Consider the following 23,659-nt stretch of genomic DNA (forward strand, 5'->3'; position numbering starts at 1 on the left):
AGGCCATTGAGGATAGTTAGAAAATACTACTTTATGCAGAGTAGTCAGTTTGGAGCTTTTCTCTGCAAAAAGCAATAGATTCTCAATCAATTGTAAATCTGTGATCAATAGATTGTTGGATAAAGGTAAAAAGGAATATGAAACAAAAGTGGATAAATTGTTTTCAGATGCAAGCCAGCCATGATTTTATTCAATGGTAAAACAAGTATCAAATGGCTGGATGGCCTACTCTTCGTATGGTTCTGACACACAAGTTTTGCTGTGATACACTCCTGGCACAGCAATCTTTAAACTGTTAAGATACTATAGGTTTGAAGGTTATTTTGTCTTTCTTTTTGAAAGAAGGTTTTAAAACAGAGGTGACGCACTGTCTATTTGGAAAGCCAATGAAGTAAACAGGTTATGAGGCCTTGGAGTTTTTTTTTTAAATTGGAACAATAGAAGCAGCCCGAAGGGGTGTGGTCAATCCCTCTGAGAACCAGGATTTTTAGTCTTAGCTTTTTTTTTTCTGTAGCAGTTGCTGCTGAGGTCATGAAGATGTGGAAGCTATTTTTCCCTTCTCTGTTACAGCTTAAACTGGGGGTTCTATTCCTGCTGCTGGAGTTGCATGTGAGACAATCTGTTTTCTGGATGTGTCTTGCTGAGGACTGTATTGGAACAGTTACTGTTTATTTGTTAACTAACCTATTATTCTGTTAAATTTTTTCCAATAGAGTTACAGCTAAACCAGTTTTTATTTTTTTCTTTTGTATTTTAACTAGAATATATGAATAAGTGTGTTTAGCTTCAAATTTTTTAGTTTGACTAATTGAATTGCATCCGGAATGCAGCACTTTACATTAGTTTAGACCCTAACTTTTTCTTATTTTTAAGCTGTCTTGATATTTTTTTGAGGGGATCTGATTTGGTCCGTAATGACTGTGATGTTTATTTGTGCTGTATGGGAGTAACATTGTACACTTTACTCTTAACGTCCCATCACTCTGTGTTATGTTGTAGGTAATATTGTTCATTGATCTCCCACTAAGCCTGAGTAACAACTACAGTGGTCCTGTGCATACAAATCAGGACTATAGATATAGTATCTTATTTTCAAAGGGGATCAAATGCTATGACTTCAACTCCAGTTGTATGCCTTGCAAATACTGTATGTTGCATTTCATTTCTGGTTCTGAGGAAGGCTCACTGGACCCGAAATGTTAACTGTTTTTTTCCTTCACAGATGTCGCCAGACCTGCTGAGCTTTTCCAACAACTTTGCTTTTGTTCCTGCATTTCATTTGAATGCTTTCACAGTGACCTTAACGCTAAAATCACCATCAGTTGTGTGTGTCACTCTAATGAGAGAGCAGCCCTGTGGTCCTCTGAGACTATGACAACTTTACTTTTACCTTACCCTTATACTGTACAAAACCCTTTTTACTAACTTGGCTTTCTGCCAGTTCTTCTTAAAACCAGGCAATTCTCCATCAAAAACGCAGTAGAATTTTAACTACTACTTACTTTGGTATGATGTAAATGCTTTTAAATACTCGAATTTATAAAACGGCTGAAAGATTGACAGTGCTCGCTTGAGATGTAGACTGTATTTTCACTTTGCATTATTGTAAAAGTGTTAATGCTAATGAAAGCACTCTGTTTAAGTGGACCCTCTTGCTCCTGTCATGACCATGTGTTTTGGAAGTGACTGGAGGACAAGTAGCAGAACACTGTTCTGGATGTGAAAATAAAAGCAGTTACTGGAAATCTGAAATAAAAACAGAACTTTGTCAGAATCATATTGGACTCAAAACATTAACTTTCTTAATCACTTCTGTTTTTTGTTTGTTCAGAAACATGAACTGTGGCATGAATAGTTAGTTTATGTCTTGATCACAGATTTGAATTTCAGTAGAAGAACTTCAAGCTGTCATTGGCTTCTCAACTTCTTGATGAATCATTAATCCCTAAAATTTATGTATTATGTGCATGATATATAACGTTTTTAATTCTCAATCCATAAAAGTTGGGCTGTTTCGAATGTTTCTTTAAATTATTCAGTTTAAGTAACAATATGTTTGTGTATGTTAATGTTCTAGACCTGCCGTTGAAATAGAAGAAATTTTCCTGATTTCTAGCATCTTCAATTAATACTTGAAAGTAGATAATGACATTGGATCTGACCTGCATGATGGCGGTTTTCAAGCAAGATAATGTGGAGAAGTATTATGAGATGGGAGAAGAGTTGGGGAGGTGAGCTAACAAGCTTCCTGATTTATGTGGACTTCGTTATTTTTGTGAACTTGCTGTCTGTGGTTGTGATTTCTCCCTGAAATATTGTATCCCTTTCCATACTGAAGTTCAGAAAAGTCATGTACTGAGTAAAGTTGAGGGAAATTGTGAAATTCATGAAACCAGAAACATCCACGAGGATCCATTTCAGCTTTTATTCTCCCTCTTGCTGTCAGGTTTATATATCAGACTCTATGTAATGAGTGTGGGTACGTGATCACAAAGATACTTTGGATGTACCCAACTGAAGCTAAAAACAACATTCAAATGCTCCCTAAGTAGGATATTTAAGCATGATGAGTAATGTTGAGTGGTCATTGGCGTTTTGATTGGTGTTCTCCTGTTTGGTTTGATTTGATTTTTGTCTTTTTGTATTTTGCTGTGTTAAACGTGTCACTGAAAATGTGTAGGACATGAATTATGACTTGTCATTATTTATATACTAATACTTGGACTCTTCCACGAGGCAGCCCAGTGATAGCTTTAATCTCGGAGTAAGAGAGAGTAGGTTCAAATCCCATTCCAGAAACTTGAGCACATGATCTGGTTTGTCAATGCAGAGTGGTTTTGAATGCTGCTTTTCAGATAAAAGCTAGTCCATATCTGTCAGGTGGAGCCAAAAGAGTCAGTGATGGTATTTGAAGATCAGGGGAGCATTTTTCCTTCAACCTGCATCATTAAAGTAGATTAGGTCATTAACTCCCCAAATGAATGGGCAAGATATTGGAAACAGTTATCCATAAAGAACTAAAAATGAATCCATGATTGTTCTTATTTGAAATAAAAGTCAAGTGCTGGAGGCTGAAGAAGGATCGTATTGGATTCTAGACACTAACTCTGTTTTTCCTCCCATGCTGCCAGGTTGGCTGAGCTTCTCCAGCGTTTTTTCTTTTCATAGAATCCCTATGATGTGGAAATAGGCCCTTTGGCCCAACAAGTCCACACCGACCCACAGAGCATCCCACCCAGACCCATCCCCCTAATCTACACATCCCTGAACACTATGGGCAATTTAGCATGCCAATCCACCTGGCCTGCACACTTTTGGACTGTGGGAGGAAACAGGAGGAAACCCACACAGACACGGGGAGAATGTGCAAACTCCGCACAGGCACCCAAGGGTGGAATCGAACCCAGGTCCCTGGTGCTGTGAGGCAGCAGTGCCAACCAATGGTTCACCATGCTGCCTTTTCAGATCTCCAGCATCTGCAATATTTTGCATTTGTTTCCTGACTTGTTTGGTATCTTTTTAAAGCTTGATCAAGTGTGCGATTGGTTAAGGAGTAGACTGCTCCTATTGATGAAAAGTATTGCCAAAATGAAGCAGAGTAAGTAACAGACTTCAGTCACTCACAATGAAGTGGGGACCTTCACGTGAGACATTATCCATTGGATCTAAGATTCTGTGGAGTTTCACGCACACTCGTTGCACACTTGGAGTTTTAAATGTTCCAGTGTGGGGACAGTATGAAAACATAATTAATCTGTTTTAATGTCTGAGCCAGAAAGCTGTGGATTCAAGTCCCACCCTGTAGACATGAGTGGATAATCCCAGCTGACAATTCAGTTTTGTATTGAGAAAGTGCTGTCTTTCAGATGAGAAGTTCTTTTGGAGTGCTTTTTCTTCAAGTGTGCACTTCTGAAGTTTGTTTCTCACAAATGTGGGAATCTACTTGTCCTGTGTTTTCTCTCTCTCTGACACAGGCATCATTTTACCCTCTGATTATACAATACTGCTATGGTCCATTTGGTTGGTATTGCTCTCTCCATCTAACTGCAAAACAGTTTTCTCTGAGAGGAATTATCTTGCAACTCATTGGGACAGTATGCCCCAAATATTGAGAATAAATATCTGGAGTGTAGATAGCAACCAGATTACTATATATCCTAATATATTGGCTGTGAATTAGCAACATCTTGAAGATTAGTGTTCAAAGATAGTTAAGAAGGCTGCGACTTTAAGTAGAATGCTTGGGGTTTATTAAGAAATTTACATCATTTCAATTCTGGTATTGAGTCTTTAAGCACAACTTTAGAGCCCAATCACCAACATCTGGCTTACCCTTATTGCAAACCAACTATGTGAGATAATTGAAGGGTTTGAATCATTCTTAGTCAGTGACTCATTTGTTGTCCTATAGACAGAATGGCAGACCAGTGTCTTTATAAGGATAAGTATGTCTTGTAGCACTTTTGTTATAATTAGCTCATCACTTTAGTATTTGCATTACAGACCAATATCTCAAACCTTTTATGAGATGAATATTTACTGAAAGATTGTAACATTTTTGCGCCACAAACCAATACTTCAGGCTCTTGCTCTTCCTCTTCCTCTAACTGAAACTTGTCCATTAAATCAATCACTTTGTAGCATAGCATGTTAATGTGTCAGCATAAGGTGCAGGACTGTACAGGAGTTGCTGTGTATCTTTTCACAACTTTTGTTTTGTGATTTGAAGAATTGTAAGTTTGATTTTAAGCTTTATGTTCCTGTAACTTACTTTTTATCTACGTAGTCTCATTTTGTGTTCCGTGAAGTAGCTGAGGAATCTGTGACACACTGATTTTTAATTTTGATCTCTGCTTAACCTTTTCAAAGTTCCTGGAACTTGTAGATCAAGTGAACTGCAATAAATAAAATATATCTGATTTCGTCTCTAAAGAATAGCAGCTAGTTTAAAAAAAAATCACTTTTCTTCTCCACTTCCCTTAACTCTTGAGTAATAAGCATTGTGTCAAGTCAGGAGGATTGATGTCACCAGTTTAGAGCTTTGGGCAGCACTGTGGGGAATGGAATTTCCATTTCTCCTTTTCAGCAGAAAGCTGAGATCCCCTTTGGCTAGTTTAGCTGATTTGGATAATGACCAATTATAGTTCCCACCAAATACAGGTCAACTTGATCTCATTGAATGCTGTGGAAAGTCAAGGTGCTCTGCTGCTGAGCTTTAAATAGTGTGAAAACTAATGAGTCATCCTAACAGCTTGCTTCTTGAATAAGTATTTAGAAACAGTAGATATGCACATAAAATTGGAAAGCAAAAAATTATTGATAGATTAAATGAATGAGGAAAAATCTGTGGTGAATGGATTTCAATACAGAAAGGGTAATATGAAACACTTTCTAAATGGTGTAAAGCTGGAAGGAGAGGAGGTTTAAAGAGACTTGGCAGTCCAGTTGCATAGATCATTAAAATATAATGGATGGGTAAAATAAAATATCAAAAGGGATCGTGACTGTTAGCCTTTATCTAGTGGATTAAAGGTTAAGGCTTACAAGTCATGGTACATTTATACAAAACCCTGGTTAGACCCCACTTGTACTGTATTCTGCCTGGGTACTGTCACAGGAAGAATACATTGGCCAAGCAGGAAATACAGCATAGGTTTATTGGAATGATATCTGGACTTCAAGGGGTAAATTGCAAGGAGCTTACATGAACCAATGTTCCAATTCCTAGAATTTAAGCAGTGAGTGTTTTCAAGCTATGAAGGAAGCAGGTGGGATAGATAGAGAGCAACTATTTCTATCGTAAAATAAAAGAGCTGCAGATGCTGGGGATTTAAAACCAAAACAGTGCTGACAAAGTGCTTAATCTAATGAAGGGTCACTGGATTCACAACTTTAACTCTTGCTTTCTGTGCATATGCTGCTAGACCTGCTGAGTTCTCCTGCACTTTGTTTTTGAAACACTTCTAGATTCCCCAGTTGGTAAAGAAAAAGAACGTTGTCTGAAAAATAAGAGTCAGGCCTTGAAGGAGTGAATTAAGAAAACATTTCCATCGTTAAAGGTGGTTAGAAATTTCAACTGTCTTCATCAGGGCTGCTGATGGTGGATCATTTGTTAATTTTAACTGAGATGAATATATTTGTTAATCATGGGTACAAAAGCTGAAAGGAATTAGAATTCGGAATAGTGCAACAGCCTTGAGGACTGAAATGGTGTCTCTGGTTCCTGTGTTTCTAGGCAATATTGTATCCAGCAATGTTTCTCAATGTTCTGATTGCTTATTTGACCAATAAATAATATCACAGGTACCGTTTTTTAGTAATCTAAGTTATTAGGTTTTGTGGTGGAATGTGGCTGTTTGAGAGATATGGACAAATGAAGTAAGTTGAGTTCAACCATCGTTATTTACTCAACATGTAAAATACAAGGTGACCCTTATTAGTCCAGAAGATGCAAACTATTTGTGCCTGATATATATTTGTGATCGTACTTGGTTGATGTATGTCTGTCTTCTCAGTGGAGACTGTGGATACTATTTTAATGGAAAATAGGGCAGGTAGATTAATATTTCAGGCTGAGATTCAAGTATAGCAGCACAAGACCAGGAGAAGATCATTCCGTCCTTTTGAGCCATTCAGTTAAATCTATATCGCTTGGTTCCATAACTTAAGACTTTTGTTAGGCAAGTATGTTATCGATCGCTTTTGAAATTTTGAATTGACCTAACCTCAAGCAAATTTTAGGGGAGAGAATTTCAGATGTACACTAATCGTTGTTTGATTGTGCTTGCTGGTACCAATTTGAATAAGTAAATTGTTCTTTCAGTTATCAAATACCAACGGACATGTTGCGTGTGTTTCTCATGTTTTCTGCTGGTTACTGGAATACTGATGGTGCTGTGACGAATTCCTGCCTTTCTATGTTAATGTCAGTTAATGACCAGCCTGTGCTGTTATTTCCCCAGTGGCCAGTTTGCAATTGTGAAGAAATGCCGGGAGAAAAGCACCAACATAGAGTACGCAGCCAAGTTTATCAAGAAGCGGCGCCTGTCTTCCAGCCGTCGTGGGGTGAGCCTCGAGGAGATTGAACGGGAAGTGAACATTCTGAGGGAGATCCAGCATCAGAACATCATTACTTTACATGATATCTTTGAAAATAAGACAGATGTTATCCTCATCCTTGAGCTGGTGTCAGGCGGGGAGCTTTTTGATTTTCTAGCCGAGAAAGAATCATTGACCGAGGAAGAGGCAACAGAATTTCTCAAACAGATTTTGGATGGTGTACACTACCTGCATTCAAAGAAGATTGCTCACTTTGACCTCAAGGTATTGTTTCATTGGCTCAGCGCATTTGAAACAGACATGAAACATTTGTATGAATAATTTAACCATATAATCAATAGACTTTGAAAATCCAAAGTTAGTGTCAGTATTTGTTGCTCCTCGATTGACTGTCTTTACAGCTTTGATTGTGCCCTGCGTATTGATTCTTCATATAGATCACTTTGTGTTTACTAGTTGGTATTTATTTATTTTGGACATCACACTAAACCTTAGCTGAGGAAACATTCATAGTGATCAAATATACAAGAAGGTATTAATCATTTCTTGAGCTCATTTGCAGTTTCTGTCTTTCTGGATAGATTTATTTCAATTTAGCCAACCACTGTTTTCTGTTAATAACTAACCCAGTCATTACGCAATTAATCAAGTTCAGTACCTTGCAGTATTTTTAAAAAAAAAAAAAAAAAATTGTGTTGGAAATGTGAAATAAAAATACATGTTGAAAATACTCTGAAGGTCAGCATGACCACATTTGTGATGGGAGAAGGAGTTTAACATTTCATGTATTCAGCAAGGTCATCGATCTAAAATGCTAACTCTCTTTCTGCCTCTGTAGATGCTGCCAGACTGGAGTTTTTTTTTTACATTTTTGGTCTATTTTTGGACTGGCTGCTAGGCTTCATCTGGTACTTGCAACTATTGGTCTGGAAAGTGCATCATTGCAACTGGCTGCAGAAGTTTTGAAGCACGTTCACTCCATCTCCTTCCTCTTGTGGCAATGAATAATTTGTTTGCCTTTTCACCCTAAAGTGGGCCAGGTGACAAAAGGGATGTTGCCAGTTGGAACAAGTTTGCATATTGCCTTTATTACTTTTGAAACATATATAAGATGTCACCCATAGCTCAGGAGGTTATAGGTTCATGCTGCACTCCAATAGTGGAGCACGTTGTTTTAGGTTGGTATCACTGAACAGTTCACTTGCTGTCTCCCTAGAACCTGTCCACCATCTACAAAGCACAGGCCTGAAGTGTGATCAGATAATCTTAGTTGCCTGGATGAGTGCAGTTTCAATAACATTCAAGAAGCTTGACATCATCCAAGGCAAAGCAGCCCACCGGATTGGCACCTCATCCATCTTCAACATTCACTGCCTTCACCACCAGTGCATAGTAGCAGCAGCATATACAAGCTAGAAGATGCACTGCAGTAATTCACCAAGGCTTCTCCAATAGTACCTTCCAAATCCATGAGCTCCGCTACCTAGAAATTCAAGCGCAGCTGCACTCCTCCAGGTAAGTGGGCAGTGTGCGATCACACTTAGAATTTGTGCCTTGTAGATGGCAGGCAGGTTTTGAGGAGACCGGAGGTGAACAGTTCAGTGATGTCAACCTGCACAATTCCTGGAGTGCAGTTTGAACCCATAACTTCCTGGCTGAGAGGCATGGGGATACCACCTGCAAGTTCCCCTCTAAACCACACACCATCCTGACGTGGGGCTATATTGTGCTTCCTTTACTATTGTTGAGTCTAAATCTTGGAACTCCCTTCCACGCAATACCGGATCAATATCCCAAGAGTGCAGTGGTTCCCAAGAAGGCAGCTCACAACCACTTTCTGGGAGGGCAATAAAAACTGGTTTAGTCAGCAATACCCACATCATTACAAAGAACCCTCTTGTTTTTTGTTTTAAAAAGCGTTCTGTATGGTCAGATATTGCCATCAAGACCAACCATTAAAACAAGTCATAGAAGAGGAGACAACAAGGTGCAGGGCTGGATGAACACAGCAGGCCAAGCAGCAGCATAAGAGCAGAAAGGCTGACGTTTCGGGCCTAGACCCTTCATCGGAAAAGGGCCGGATATGGAGACAGAGGGGTCCAGGAAGGGGAGAGAGGTATTAGAGATGGTCCAGGTAAACTTAAGGTTGGGGTGGAAGGTGTTGAAGTGGATGAACTGTTCGAGCTACTCGTGGGAGCACGAGGCGGTGCCGATACAGTCACCAATGTAACAGAGAAGAGGTGGGGTTTAGGGCCAGTGTAGGTACGGAAGAGGGATTGTTCCACGTAACTTACAAAGAGGCAGGCATAGCTTGGGCCCATGCGGGTACCCATGGCCACCCCCCTTTGTCTGTAGGAAGTGGGAGGAATTGAAAGAGAAGTTGTTGAGGGCGAGGACAAGTTCGGCTAAGCGGATGAGGGTGTCAGTGGAAGGGGACAGGAAGAAGCGGAGGTCCTTTAGGCCATCTGCGTGGGGAATGCAGGTGTATAGGGACTGGATGTCCATGGTAAAGATGAGGTGTTGGGGACCGGGGAATTGGAAGTTCTGGAGGAGGTGGAGGGCGTGGGTGGTGTCACGGACATAGGTAGGGAGTTCCTGGACCAAGGGGGAGAAAATGGAGTCCAGATAGTTGGAGATCAGGTGGAGACAATGGGTCGACCAGGGCATTCAGGTTTGTGGATTTTGGGAAGGAGATAGAAGCGGGCAGTGCGGGGTTGGGGAACGATGAGGTTGGAGGCTGTGGGTGGGAGCCTGGCAGTTTTCCTGTGGTCCTGACAATAATTATTTCATAAGCAACACCAAAAATATTATCTGTTTGCCTGCGTGGATATTGCAACTGGAGTGGGAAAACAGAGTAATTTTCTGCCCTGTTAGTAGGGTAGTCGTGCTATTATTCCCATCCTGACTGAGATCAACTAATTGCCCTGATCTCTCCTGAACTGTAACCTCTGTGGCCTGAGGGACTTGGCTGTCTGCTAGACAAATTCTGAGCCATGAGAGGAACACACTATCAGATTTTCCTCAGATGGAGAAAGACATCACCAGGCCAAACTTGGAAGGCTCACACTCCCTGTTGTAATAAGGAGCTGTGCTGACATTATTTGTTGCGGGGTGTATTAACCAGACTATGATGATGTGACTAGATTGAGACTTAAGTGTCTCAATGGCTTTGCTATTTTAAGAAAGGATGGTGCATTTTATTTTGTCATTTTTCATCCTTTGTAATTTAGCTCCAGGGGATGTGAGGAGAATCAGTGCCAAAAGCTTTCCGTGAATAGATTGAGGATTATGTGACTCTGTACTCTGGGTGGTTTCCTTAAAACAGCATTACTGCAGAATGTTGCAGGATGTGTGGAGTTGCATTTTGTATTGTGTCAAACAGGCTCCATGTTTCTTTCATTCTTCTAGCTTTGTTCTAAATTGTGCAATATGTCGTTCAGGGCTTCCCAAAGGGCTCAGGACCCCAGGTGGGGTCACCAGCTAAAACGTTTCGGGTCATGAGATCCAAGTTAGTAATGGCTCATTGGAGTTTCAATCGAGTTTGAACAGCAGTGCTCCTGCTCTAACAGGCTCTTATGCTCTCAGTCCTCACTGAGGGATCGTGACAGTTTTCAAGCCTAGAAACGGGGTTATGGAGGGAAAAGGTTTAGGAAGCATTGATCTGGTTGAAAAATCCTCTCCGGTTCTATCATATTACAGAGCAATTACTATTAGTGGGGCAAGAGATTCGCAGTCCAAGTTTCATAACTGGTGCAGAGGTACCTGAGGCTGTTAAAGTATTTGGATTTTTAGAGCTGAGGAATAACAAATGTTGATAACTTCTCGGGTGTGCAGCACAGTAAGATAAAAAAACCCCTGAAGTTTACAGTGTAAAAGGATTCCGCTTAACGCAATGTGTGCATTTTAAATCTTCAAAACAGTTACAGACTGATTTCTCTTCAACTATGAATTTATCTCCCCTTTTAAACATTTACTTATTCTTTAAAAGACGGTCTGTCTCAGCTACTCTGTAGTAAAGCACTCCATACACTACTGTCTATGTATAGGTATTTCTCTGAATTAATCTCTTCACTTGCAATCACTGATTTGCCACCCAGACAAAACAGGATTTCCCCATTTCCCCAAGTGAAGACAGTTTTAATATGGAAGGGCAAAATGTGTCAGCACAAGCTTGGAGGGCTGAAGGGCCTGTTCCTGTCTTCATTTAGTCAAAAGTCATACGAAAACCAGTTTATTTGGAATCATGCAAGCTTTGGGGGTGCAGTGAAGAGAGCAGGGCACGCAAATGCAGAGTTTATAGGCAGAGAGATCACAAGATCATACAACTGGTGTGAGCGGAGTGTCAAATAAGTCTCTGCAGGTGACTGAGTGTTTGACTTTATAAACACTTTACACACCATCTATGTCAGTGCTGTGCTGTCGTGACAATCGGGCAGAGCCATAGGAATATACAAAAGGTAACATCTCTGTTCAGACATCTGTCTCAGTTTTAACCTGGAATCAGGCTGGTTTTATTCCAAAAGCTGGAATTTATAAGATGCTGCACTGACTGTAACTACAAATTGTGTGTGTTTTTTGAGCAAAATAGAATGTATCTGCAAATAAACAGACATATTGGATGAAATGATTCACCCCATGGTGGGGGGGGGGCGGAGGGCTGTGTGCGCGTGGCATGAGGGAGGGAACGGCATGAGGGATGTGGGGAATAAGTAATTCAAAACTGTACTAACTAATTCAAGTAGAGAGATCATAACAATTTATCCAGGTGATTGCTGTTAAAACAAGAAAGTAAGAAAGATTTTACAGGTAGAGAACAGTGTGGTGGGTTATCTGTAGCGCAACGTGAACCCAAGAAGACGGTTGAGGTCATCTTCTTGAGTACTTCTTGCTCGGCATTTGTGTTGTGTATCGCGGAGTCCACCTTGGAGGACACTTACCTGAAGATCAGAGGCTGAATGCCCTTGACTGCTGAAGTGTTCCCTGACTGAGAGGGAGCGTTGCTGTCTGGTGATTGTCGCGTGGTGTCAATTCATCTGTTGTCAGTGTCTCTACTGTATTGTTCTTTGTTCTCAGGACATAGACATAGAACAGTACAGCACAGTACAGGCCCTTTGGCCCACAGTGTTGTGCTGACCTATTATCCTACTAAGATCAAACTACCCTGCATACCCTACATTTTACTATCCTCCATGTGCCTATCCAAGAGTCACTTAAATGTCCCTAATGTATCTGACTCCACTACCACTGCCGGCAGTACATTCCACACATCCACCACTCTGTGTAAAGAACCTACCTCCAACCTCTCCCCTATAACCTTCCTCCAATTACCTTAAACTTATGCCCCCTCGTAATAGTCACTTCTGCCCTGGGAAAAAGGTCTCTGGGTATCCAGTCTATCTATGCCTCATCATCTTGTACATCTCTATCAAGTCACCTCTCATCCTTCTTCGCTCCAATGAAAAAAGCCCTAGCTCCCTCAACCTTTCCTCATAAGACCTGCCTTCCAGTCCAGGCAGCATTCTAGTAAATCTCCTCTGCACCCTCTCTAAAGCTTCCACATCTTTCCTATAATGAGGTGACCAGAATTGAACACAATATTCCAAGTGTGGTCTAACCAGGGTTTTATAGAGCTGCAGCATAACCTTGCAGCTCTTAACTCAATTCCCCTCCAGTTCTTGTTCTTCTATTCACCATCAAAGCTTCATAATTTTAAACTTTCACCATAGTTTCTGTGCTACAGTAAAAATAGTCCCAATGTCTCAATTATCCTGCAATGTATACTCTTCCATCTTTATCATCTTCCCTGGTGAATCTACACGATTATACTTTCTCGGTCTTTAATTTTAAGTCTTTTCTTAAAAGGCACTCGCAGCTTATTTACTGCCTTGTGAAATCTATTAACAATGGATTCTGATTTACACATAGCTATCACACTTCAACCAAAATTAGTTAACCAAATCAAACATGGAGAGCCAAATCCATGATTTTCTTGAGTGAAAGTGGAGTTTTATTATGTATTAAACTTGAGGGGTGAAAAAGATATCTGACACACAGCTTAAAAAGTAACGTGGCTACAGAGACTGGAAAGGTCACAGCCATTGAGTTACAAAAATAAAACCTGAGTCCCAACTATGTAACAATTGTCCTGTTTCCTCGGGTGACAAGGCATGCAGATAACCTTGACTTATCTTTTAACAGTAGTTTTTCCAAGTTACTTTTTCCACTTGCATTGATCCCTGAGACAGCGAGAGAGAAGGTATCGTTGCTATTGTTAGTTCATAGATAACACAGGGTGGAGCTGGAGGAACACAGCAGGCCAGGTAGCATCAGAGGAGCAGGAAAGCTGATGTCTGTAGTCAGGACCCTTCTTTGGAAAGGTCCTGACCCGAAACAACAAAAACTTTCCTGCTCGTCTGATGCTGCCTGGCCTGCTGTGTTCCTCCAGCTCCACACTGTGCTATCTCTGACTCCAGCAATGGCAGTTCTTACTATCTGTTGTTAGTTCATGTTGCTTTTCTCTCTCGCTTTGCTTAAAGGCTGATGATGCCATCCCTTTTGTGGGTTCTGGTGTCTGTTATTGTTTAATTTCAAGTTGGAAATTTTGTCTCTTAATATGTAAATTTATCATGCAAGTGTGAGTAGAACAAGAGGTGTGAAATTTCTGACACCCCATTGAGTTTTAGTGCTCCTTGATTAAAATGGTGATTGAGATGCAGCAGGTTTTGTAAAACCATGAGGGTTGCCTGGATTTGTCAGGTGATCACAGCTGTCATTTGAGGTCAGTAATGTTCTTAAAAATTGTTTTTAGACCATGCAAGTCTTGGCAATTATAGTCAAATGATGAAAGGTAATATTAATGGTCAACTTTCATTGCAGTTGTAACAAAAATGAGTGTCATGGATAAACATGGAATGAGGTGAATTTCATTTATGAACTTAAAAACACAAGTCTTGGAAATGCAGATTTGACAGCATTTGTCAACTTAGGCTAACAAGCAGCAAGTAATATTTGTGCTGCACAATGTCAGGCAGTCACCATCTCCGCTCTTTAGGACGGCATAGTGTCTCAGTGGTTAGCACTGCAGTCTCTCAGCACCGGGGACCCAGGTTCGATTCCACCCTCGGGTGACTGTGTGAGTTTGCACATTCTCCACGTTGTCTGTTGGGTTTCCTCCAGGTGCTGTGGTTTTTTCCTGCAGTCCAAAGGTGTACAGGTTAGGTGGATTGGCCGTGCAGAATTGCCCTTGGTGTCCAGGGATATGCAGTCTAGGTGGATTAATCATGGGAAATTCAGGGATAGGGTAGGGAGTGTGTTTGGATGGGATGCTCTTCAGAGAGTTCGTCTAGATTCAATGGGCTGAATGGCCTGCTTCCACACTGTAGGCATTCTGTGATTCTATAAGAGACAATCTAGCCATCATTTCCTAACATTCAGTGGTGTTACCAGCTCTGAATCCCCTCACTACCAATATCCTAGGGGTTACTGTTAACCAGAGACTCAGTTGGATTGGCTGTATAAATACATCGGCTACCAGAACCGGTCAGGGCTAGGAATACTGAATAAGTAACTCGTGTCCTGACTGCCTAAAGGCTGCCCGCTACCTCCAAGGCACAAGTCAGGACTATGAATACTCCCTATTGCCTGGATGGGTGCAGCTCCAACAGCGTTCAAGATGCTTGACACCATCCAGGATAAAGCACTCCCTCCACCACTTGACGCTCAGTAGCAGTAGTGTGTACTTACTGCAAAAATTTAAAGATCTTTGGACAACACCTTCCAAATCCTCCACAACCTCTATGTGGAGGGACAAGGGCAGCAGATACATTGGAACACCAACCCCTGCAATATACTCTCCAAGCCACTCACCATCCTGACTTGGAAATATGTCACTGTTCCTTCACTGTCGCTGGGTCAAAATCCTGGAATTCCCTCCTTAATAGCATTGTGGGTCTACCTTCAACATATATGGACTGCAGCGGATCAAGAAGGCAGCTCACCTTCTCAAGTGCAACTAGAACTGTCAATAAATGTTGACCAGCCAGTGACATCCATGTCCCATATGTGAATTTAAAAAGAAAGTTTGTAGAGAGAGTTTGTTATTATTTCAGATTTCCAGCATCTGCAATATTTTGCTTTTTATTTGAATTTAAATTATGATTACTTTGTCTCTCTCAAGATTCAGACAGCGAAGCATTGTTTGATTTACTCCTTTTCTTTTTGTTCTCAACCTCTCTGAGGTAGACCAAAAAAATGTTTCCCCAAACTTTTTTGTTTTTGCATTTGAATTTTTGAAATAAACCCACAGCAAAATCCTTTAAAATGAAATCAAAGATAAGATTTATTAACAAAGTATTCAAAACATAGAGGAATTACTTCCCTGCTCCATCCATGCACTAAAGCAATCAAAGTAAGAAAGATGGGAGGGAGAGGAAATAGGATATAAATTACAAGATTTTTTAAATGTGTAGATATTGGAAAAATAAATCGGTTCATGGCTTCCTGCAGTACAGTGTCCAATAACAGTTTCCTTTGTAACCATGGCCCAATATTTTTCTTTACTGCAAGCAAAGTGCAGGCTTCTTTGCAGCCAGTAACTTGTAGACCATAATGGAAGGTCTAAGACAAGCTGCCAACTCAGTCTGAGGTTCTGCTTTCCCTTGAAGTCAAACAGCAACTGACACAGAATCCCAGAATTGTGTAATTAAGCTCAGGTCTTTGTCATGTGACAAGCACATGTATTTCAGGTGCTGAGGTGCATTTTACTGGGCCAATTAGAGACTTGAATGGAAGCAGGCAGCTCATCTCCAAGTCCCCTGCATCAGTTTTAGGGGCAATGTCTATGCAGCATGGAGGTCAGAAGCTTCTGCAGATATAGTCACGTGATCAGACGTGAGTCCAGCTAGACGGTCTCTGTTTTTTAAAAGAACAGTCTTTTAAACTGGAAAATATAGAAAATACAGTTTTTGTTTTGGCATTTCTCTTCATGCTGTCTGGCTACGGTGCAAAAATAAAATTTAAAAAAAAAACAGGGGTAATAGTGAATGATATCCAAGAGGGCCTACTTTCCTATATGTTTATAATGTATGGTGATCTCACTGCTTCACTAGAAAGAGTTTTCCTGTACTTGGTAGTTAACTGTTAACTAATCTCTGCCTTACAGTTATCTATACATCCATTCTATCTTTGTTACAAAATAAAACTATCAGCTCATTTGACAACCTCAGTCCATTATTTATTTGCTTTAAGACCTTGAAAACTGAAGATATTACATTTTGCATCATGCCCATACATGGTAGCAGTGTGTATTGTCTACAACATGCACTGTAACAACACTCCAAGGCTCCTTAGACAGCACCATTTAAACCAGAAATCTCCACTTTCCAGAAGGAAAGGACAGAACCCACCACGTGCACATTCTTGTCCAAACCATGCTCTACTGTGACTTGGAGCAATATCACTCTTACTTCTCTGCTGGATCTAAATTCTGGAGCTTCTTCCTTGACAGCATTGTAGGTGTATGTACACCATGTAAACTGTAGCAGTTCAAGACAGTAACTCACTAGCACTTTCTTGAGGGAAATTAGGGATTGGCAATAAATGCTGGCCTTGCTAATGACACCCACGCCTTGTGAACAATAGTTTAAAGTATTTCCAAAGTGTTGTAATTGAAAACTGCCATTCAGACTTGCCCTAACAGAATGTAATGTATATCTGGTCAATCCAAAATCTGCATCCATAAGACCCACTGGCCTCAGGTTTGTGGATTTCAGTACCCCTCAATCTACAAACTATCTTGACTAATGTTTTGTTCAAGTTCAAAGTGAAAAAAAATCCTTCTTAACAAATATTCATAGTGACAATACACTGACAGGTATCTGAACGCTGGTCTCTTGTATCATTCACATTTTTTTAATGCTCTGGGATGATATCATGCTCTCAATCCTCCTCGTTGTTCTCTCTTTGAGTCAGTACACACCTATTATGAATGTGTAAACTCACATGATTAGCTGCGTTAGTAGAAAACACGAGGATTCAGTTTTCTGGCTTTCTTTCCAATTGATACGTTTTACCTTGTCTATCTCTCTTTCCTCTCCCTCAGGAGAAACCAAACTTCAAGCAAATGTTTATAATCTCTTCCACCCAACCCAAAAATATACCAGAGCAATCCATTTCTTCTGATATGTTTGCACCTCTCAAATGTTGTAAATGCTGTGCCAATGATCATTTATGTGTGAATTTTATCAAAATAAAGTGATGTTTCATGTTTACTTTTTTTTTAAAAAAAAGTTTAGTTACTCTGTTTTCATTGCACCTTAACGTCCAGACCCTGATTAATGGTATTTGAGGTGTGGAAATCACCTACAGTATCAGTATTTCTAAGAAAAGTGTCTTCCTTCATCTATCTGAAAATGTTATTTGATTGTCTTCCTTCAACCTAGTTTTACATATTGTTGAGCCTGAGTTATCTGATGTTATTATGCTGGAACTTGCTTTTATGTTTTTACGTATGTCAATTTTCCTAATGCTTTAATCTTCCTTTTATTTAGCCTGAAAATATTATGCTTCTGGATAAAAATGTTCCCAATCCCCGCATCAAGCTGATTGATTTTGGTATTGCACACAAGATTGAGGATGGGAATGAATTCAAAAACATCTTTGGAACTCCAGAGTTTGTTGGTCAGTACGTTACTGTGCATTCTGTCTGATATTTTTTAAGCTGTAATTAGATTTGTTTTAATTTTGTTTTATTGCCAAATTGTGTAACAATTTTTGTAATGTTAATTCTTTGATGAGGAGTTTGTTTCATAGGACATATTTCATTCCTAATTTAAATGAATAGGAGAATAGGCTCGAGGCACTGAATGACCTGTTCCTCAATTGCAACATGTCCTGTTCGGTGTGCTTAGGTAGTGTCTTTAATGTAATAAAATGTGTTAAGATGCTTCAAAATATGATCAAATAATGTTTGACACTTTCCTTCAAAAGGAAGTATTAGGGAATCCGATTTAAAATCTTTAGTTTTAGGGAGAATCTTGAAGGAGGTAAATATGGAAATGAAGCTGAGTTTAGGAAGAGAATTCCAGAGCTTAGGGGGCCTCAGTACCTGAGAACATGGCCCCCAAGTGAATCATATTTGAGGTGTGTGCAAGAGGTTAGAATTGGAGGAGCAAATATCTCAATGGGTCTTAGGGCTGGAGGAATTTAGAGATGGGGAGAGTTGAGACGAAGAGGGATTTTAAAATGAGAATTTTAAAATCCATATATTGCTCATTGGAAGCCAACGTAAGTAGCTAAAGCAGAGAGCCGATAGGTAATCAAGACTCAACAGTGAGTTAGGATATGGGCAGCAGAGTTTTGAATAGGATAGATTTGTGAGTAGTAGATGGATTGTTCGTCTGGGATAGCCAATGTGGAGTAACTTTGGCATGAATGAGGGTTTCAACAACAGATGAGCTGAGGCAGTAGATGTGTCAGGCAACGTTCCAGTGTTCTAGATAAGCAGCCATAGTAATGGCATGGATGTGTGGTTGGCAGCTTACCTCAGGGGAAATGATGTCAGGTTTGCAAACCATCTGGCTAAAATTTAGTTGCCAGGGAAGGAGCAGGTGGTAAGGGAATGGAGGTTTTGCTGGGAACTGAAAGACAAAGCAGAGCATTGACAATATATTAGTTGCAGAAGATTTCAACCAACCAACCACAACGTCCACAACCTGAACTACAAATCTATTCTCAAACCTTTAGAGATTTCAACTTGTCAGTCGTGGATGTCAAGCAAGCAGTTTGACAAATGAGATGCAGTTGTGAGTTGAGAATTATGTTGAAGTGAGGCTGGATGGTATCAGTGTACATACAGTCATAGAATGGTTACAGCAGAGAAGGAGGTCATTTAGCCCTTTGTATCTGTGCCCACTCGCCTGTTCCTCCTCTGCTACCCTTTCCTCAGCCCTATAGGTTTTGCTTCTCCAGATAATTTAATTCTCTTCTGAAAGCCATTACACTCTTGGGTAGTGCATTCTGGATCCTACAAATCACTGCATACGTTTTTACTCACAAATGCTTCTTTTACCAATCCCGTTTAAATCCATGTCCTCCGGTTCAACCGTTTCACCCATGGAAGCAGTTTCTCTCCCATCTACTTTGTCCAGACTGTTCATGATTTCTAATACATCAATCAAATCTCCTCTCAAACTGCTCCAGGAAGAACAGTCCCAGTTTCTGCAATTTATTTGCATAGTAGAAACTTCTCATCCTTGGAACTGTTCTCAGCAATCTTTTCTGCACCCTGTCCAATGTCTTTGAGTGCTCCCTAAAGTTGGTACCCAGAACCGAACCCTACACTCCAGTTGAAGCAAAACTAATGTTCTGTAGAGGTTTAGTATAACTTTTTTTTTCTTGTTCTTTACCCCTTTTATAAAGTTTTTTTGGTATCTAGTATGCATTATTAACCATATCTCAATCTGCCTTCAATGATTTATGCACATATGCCCCAAGACCCTCTGCTCCTGCATCCCCTTTAGAATTGTATTCTTTAGTTTGTATTGTCTGTGTTTTTCCTACCAACATTAATCACTTCGCGCTGCTCTACATTAAATTTTATACGCCATTTATTTGTCCATTCAACCAATCTACATTCCTTTGAAGTTTAACACTATCATCCTCACAATTGACAGCGCTTCCAAGTTTTGTGATATCTGCAAATTCTGAAACTGCATATCCAGCTCTACTTCTCCATATATCAAGAAAAGCAGGTGTCCCAACACTGATCCCTGGGAACCTTAGAATCTACCTCCCAGTCCAAGACCAAATCACCGACACTCTCTGCTTGTTACAGAAAACTCAGTCAATTTTGTTTGTGTTGCAACTATCTGTTTTGGCCCATGAATCCTAACTTTGTTAATGGGTTGGTTATTTGGCAGTTTAATCAAATGCTTTGTGGACATCCATGTGCACCATGTTGACTGCATTACTCTTGTCTGCTCCCTGTTTCTTAATCAAATAAACTAAAAGCAAGTTAGTTAAAGACAATTTGTCTTAACACATCTGTGCCGGTTTTCATTAAATAATCCACATTTACCCAAGTAGCTGTTTTGTCTCCAACAGTCGTTGCTAGGATCTACCTCACCAGCCAAGATTAAACTGGATAGCCTATAGTTACTGGGTGAGGGGTTCAGTTAGCTCAAGTGGTTGGATGGCTGGCTTGCAATCTAAAGGGATGTCAACAGTATGTTGTGTCTGAGTTAGGATACGGACATGGGAGGAGGTGCTCAGGCCCTAAAATTATTAAATTGATAGAGTCCTGAAGGCTGCAGGGTCCCCACATGGGAAATGAGATGCTGGAAGCCATTCACCAGGCCTTGTCATCAGATGGGCTGCTACCAAAACCAACCTGTTGTCAGCCACTAATGGTCCCCAATTAGCAGCTGTTGATTCTCCCAGCCTGACCTTTACCAATTCCTTTGTCTGCCCAACTGTTCTCTCTCTCTCTGGGCTCCATCTCAACCTATCGTTTGTTCTTCTCCCTACCTCCCACCCAACTTTATCGTATATACCACAACTTTCCTAGCTACAATCAGTGCTGAAGAAGGGTCGCTGGACTTGACGTTAACTCTTTCTGTTGCTAGATGCTGCCAGACCTGACTTTTTCCAGCAATTTCTGTTTTTGTTTTGGATTTCCAGTATCTGCCATTCTTTGGTTTCTTTTTGTTTTTTGAGGATTGGAAGAATATTTGCCAGTGCCTTCACAATTCCCACCCTTCCTTCACTCAGCATTGTTAGATTCTGGTTCCTTATCGACTTTGAGTACAGCAGGCCTACGTAATGCATCCTGTTTACCAACTTCCTCTCACCAAGTTTCTCAACTTCTCTTAGTCAGGCAGCATTTTCTTCCTTAGTAAAGACATGTGCAAAATCCTTGATTAGGACCTCAGCCACACCCCTGCCTCCCAAATTCCTCCTCCTTTACTATTTATATGCATGTTTGCACATGCATGAAACCTAAAGCTGTGCTTTGGTTCCCACAGAGTGGCAGAATATCCAACTCGAGAACCACGTTGTTTGCAATGATTGATATAGGTACAAGTCTCAAGGTTATTACCCACTTTCTGGGCTCCCAGCAGGCCAGATACCATCTGGAGCTGAATGCAACTTTCTCTTAGACTTCCAATTCAATTTAGGAAACCTGGTTGGCACAGACGAGTTGGGCCAAATGGCCTGTTTCCATTCTGTATGTCTATGACTCTGACATCACTCCTGCATTCGCTACTTTTTTTAATATATCCTTTAATTTCTCCCTCCATGTATTATATTTTGTCCTATGCACGTCACATCCACCTCTTGGTAATTTTAGGTTTTGATCACTTCAATGGACAGAATGTATATGAGCAGCTTCGTTTTTATCCTTGAACCTGTATCACTTTGCTTTTAAAATCAAACTAAAAGTCAGGGCACAATAGTCTCAATTTCTTTCCTGCTCTTTTCCTCCCCCGCAGTGTAGTGCTCCTGCCTTCATTTGCTGATCGGAGCCGTGATTATGCTGAAAGATTGGTTAGGCCCCAACTAGGGTATTGTTTCCAGTTCAAACATCTGTTTCAGAACTTGCAGGTTCTTGATGGTGCAAGGGAGATTTGCCAGAATGCTTCCAAGTCTGAGAGATTTCAGTTACAAGATTAGATTAAATAAGCTGGTGGTGTTGAAATAAAGGAGATTGAATGCAGGTTTTAGATTTAGTAGCCATTGGAAAAAGCTGCTGCCATTAGCTGATAGTATAAGGACTGGGTGACACTGACGCCTCTGGCAAGAGAATCATGGGAATATAAAGCAAAATGACACGCAGCGAGTAGTAATAACTGAAGTCTGTGCCTACATGGTTGTGAAAGTGGAAATAATCACAATTTCAAAAGGAAGTTAGATGGGCTCCTGAAGGAAATAAACTTAGTTATGGGGTGGTGAATTGATAGATTGGCTGGTCCACACAGCAGCACAGACTCTGGATTGAATGGCCACTTCTGTCCTGTAAATGACTGGCTCCGAACTTCCATTGAACTGACTAAAATTACTGGAGTATATCAACAATTCACGGATTTGAAATATTCATGCTTGCTGCTTGTTGGGAGGAGTGAGAAATATAATAGCACCACACATGGATCTTAATGACTCTATTCATGATTCCTGTTTTAGGAAAGGAAACAACTGCAGTTATCAATCATTATTATTCGCTCTCCCTTCTTTCTCATTTCCCTGCCCGTACAGCATTAGGATGGAGTTGCTGTGAATGTTCTTGGTGATAGTAGTACATTTAAAAACCATTTTTTTCCTTTTTTTTTCAGCTCCTGAAATAGTAAACTATGAGCCTTTGGCTTTAGAAGCTGACATGTGGTAAGTTCAACTTACTGTGTCTAAAAGGATATCTATTTTTTCACTTCCTTCCTTTCCCTTCACTTTCCCACCTCCTGAAGTTGCTAATTTGGCTTATAATACACTTCTTGTTTGCTGACAATCATCCCATACTGTTTGTAACTAAATGATTGAACATGCGTCTGGGCAGAGTGCCTCAGCAGGCTAAGCAACTGAGAGGTTTAACAACTGAAGCTGGTCATATTCTTGACCTTGCAGTCTAATTGCAGAATGGCATTAAGATGATAACGAGTACATTCCATGTTGCACAGCACTGATTTGCTTTTGATTAGGTGTAAGAATTTCGGAAATAGGATCGACTGTATCCTGACTTCTAGAAGTCTTTCTATAATCTCAACTTTGTTTTACCAACCAAGAGAAGCAAAGTAAATTTATTTACTTAATGCTCTGATTTTTCTCTTGCCTTTGGAAAGAGGTGTATACAGTCACCTTATTTTTCTGTTTATTGTAAGATCTTGACTTTCATTTGAGATCACATTTTTATTAATTTTACTTTGGGTTTCAAACTAACCTTGTGCTGAATTTGCTAGTGTATTGAGACTTTTGGTTTGCAAAAAGTCCCAGACTCAACAATTTATTTTTCTTTCAATTACAGGAGTATTGGTGTCATCACCTATATTCTGTAAGTATGCTGTGATTCTTTTTCATGTCTAAACTCTAAACTGTATTGCATAATTCAATCTGTAATTCTGGTGATCTAGTTGGATCTTGTCAAAGTACATTCTTTTCAGGCAATTGAAATAATTGTGTATCCACACCTGAATTCAAAGATTGTGACTGAGGGCTTTAAACAAATTGGGAGGGGGCTACATAGGCTTGCAAGCAAAAAGATGTGGCACATTGCAGGGCAATTGTTTTGATACCCAGAGTGAGGCAGGAAAGGACAGAGTGCACAAACACTTCTTAAAAAAAGTAGCAACTAGGGTAAAATTAATGGCTGTCTACTTAAATGTGTGCAGTATTCAAAACAAAATAAATGAAACAATAGCATAATGAGGTTAATGGCTATCGTCATTATGAAGACATTGTTAGAAGGGGAATAAAGCGGAGACTGAATATTTAAGAATATGTGGCTTTGGAAAGGACTGGCAGGAAGAGAAATGGGATGGTGTAGCTCTGTTAGTACAAAATGAAATAATAACAGGAAATGATGCAGAATCTATATGGATGGTAGCCAGAAATAACA

The 23,659-nt window shown here is 40.2% G+C and overlaps 1 protein-coding gene across 3 annotated transcripts in view; it reads left to right on the plus strand.

Annotated features, from left to right (window-relative positions):
• LOC109912840 (death-associated protein kinase 3) overlaps positions 1-23,659 on the plus strand; it is a 40,981-nt gene that overhangs the window by 8,409 nt on the left and 8,913 nt on the right. For all 3 annotated transcript variants that reach the window (XM_048614147.1, XM_048614148.1, XM_020512284.2), the window contains 5 exons: positions 2,078-2,231; positions 6,963-7,323; positions 17,607-17,736; positions 22,386-22,434; positions 23,069-23,095. In XM_048614147.1, the coding sequence (XP_048470104.1) occupies positions 2,146-2,231; positions 6,963-7,323; positions 17,607-17,736; positions 22,386-22,434; positions 23,069-23,095 (653 nt within the window). In that variant the 5' untranslated portion in view covers positions 2,078-2,145. The remainder of the gene's footprint in view (positions 1-2,077; positions 2,232-6,962; positions 7,324-17,606; positions 17,737-22,385; positions 22,435-23,068; positions 23,096-23,659) is intronic.

Source organism: Rhincodon typus, chromosome 29 (assembly GCF_021869965.1).
Source record: "Rhincodon typus isolate 14 chromosome 29, sRhiTyp1.1, whole genome shotgun sequence".
Classification (NCBI taxonomy): Eukaryota; Metazoa; Chordata; class Chondrichthyes; order Orectolobiformes; family Rhincodontidae; genus Rhincodon; species Rhincodon typus.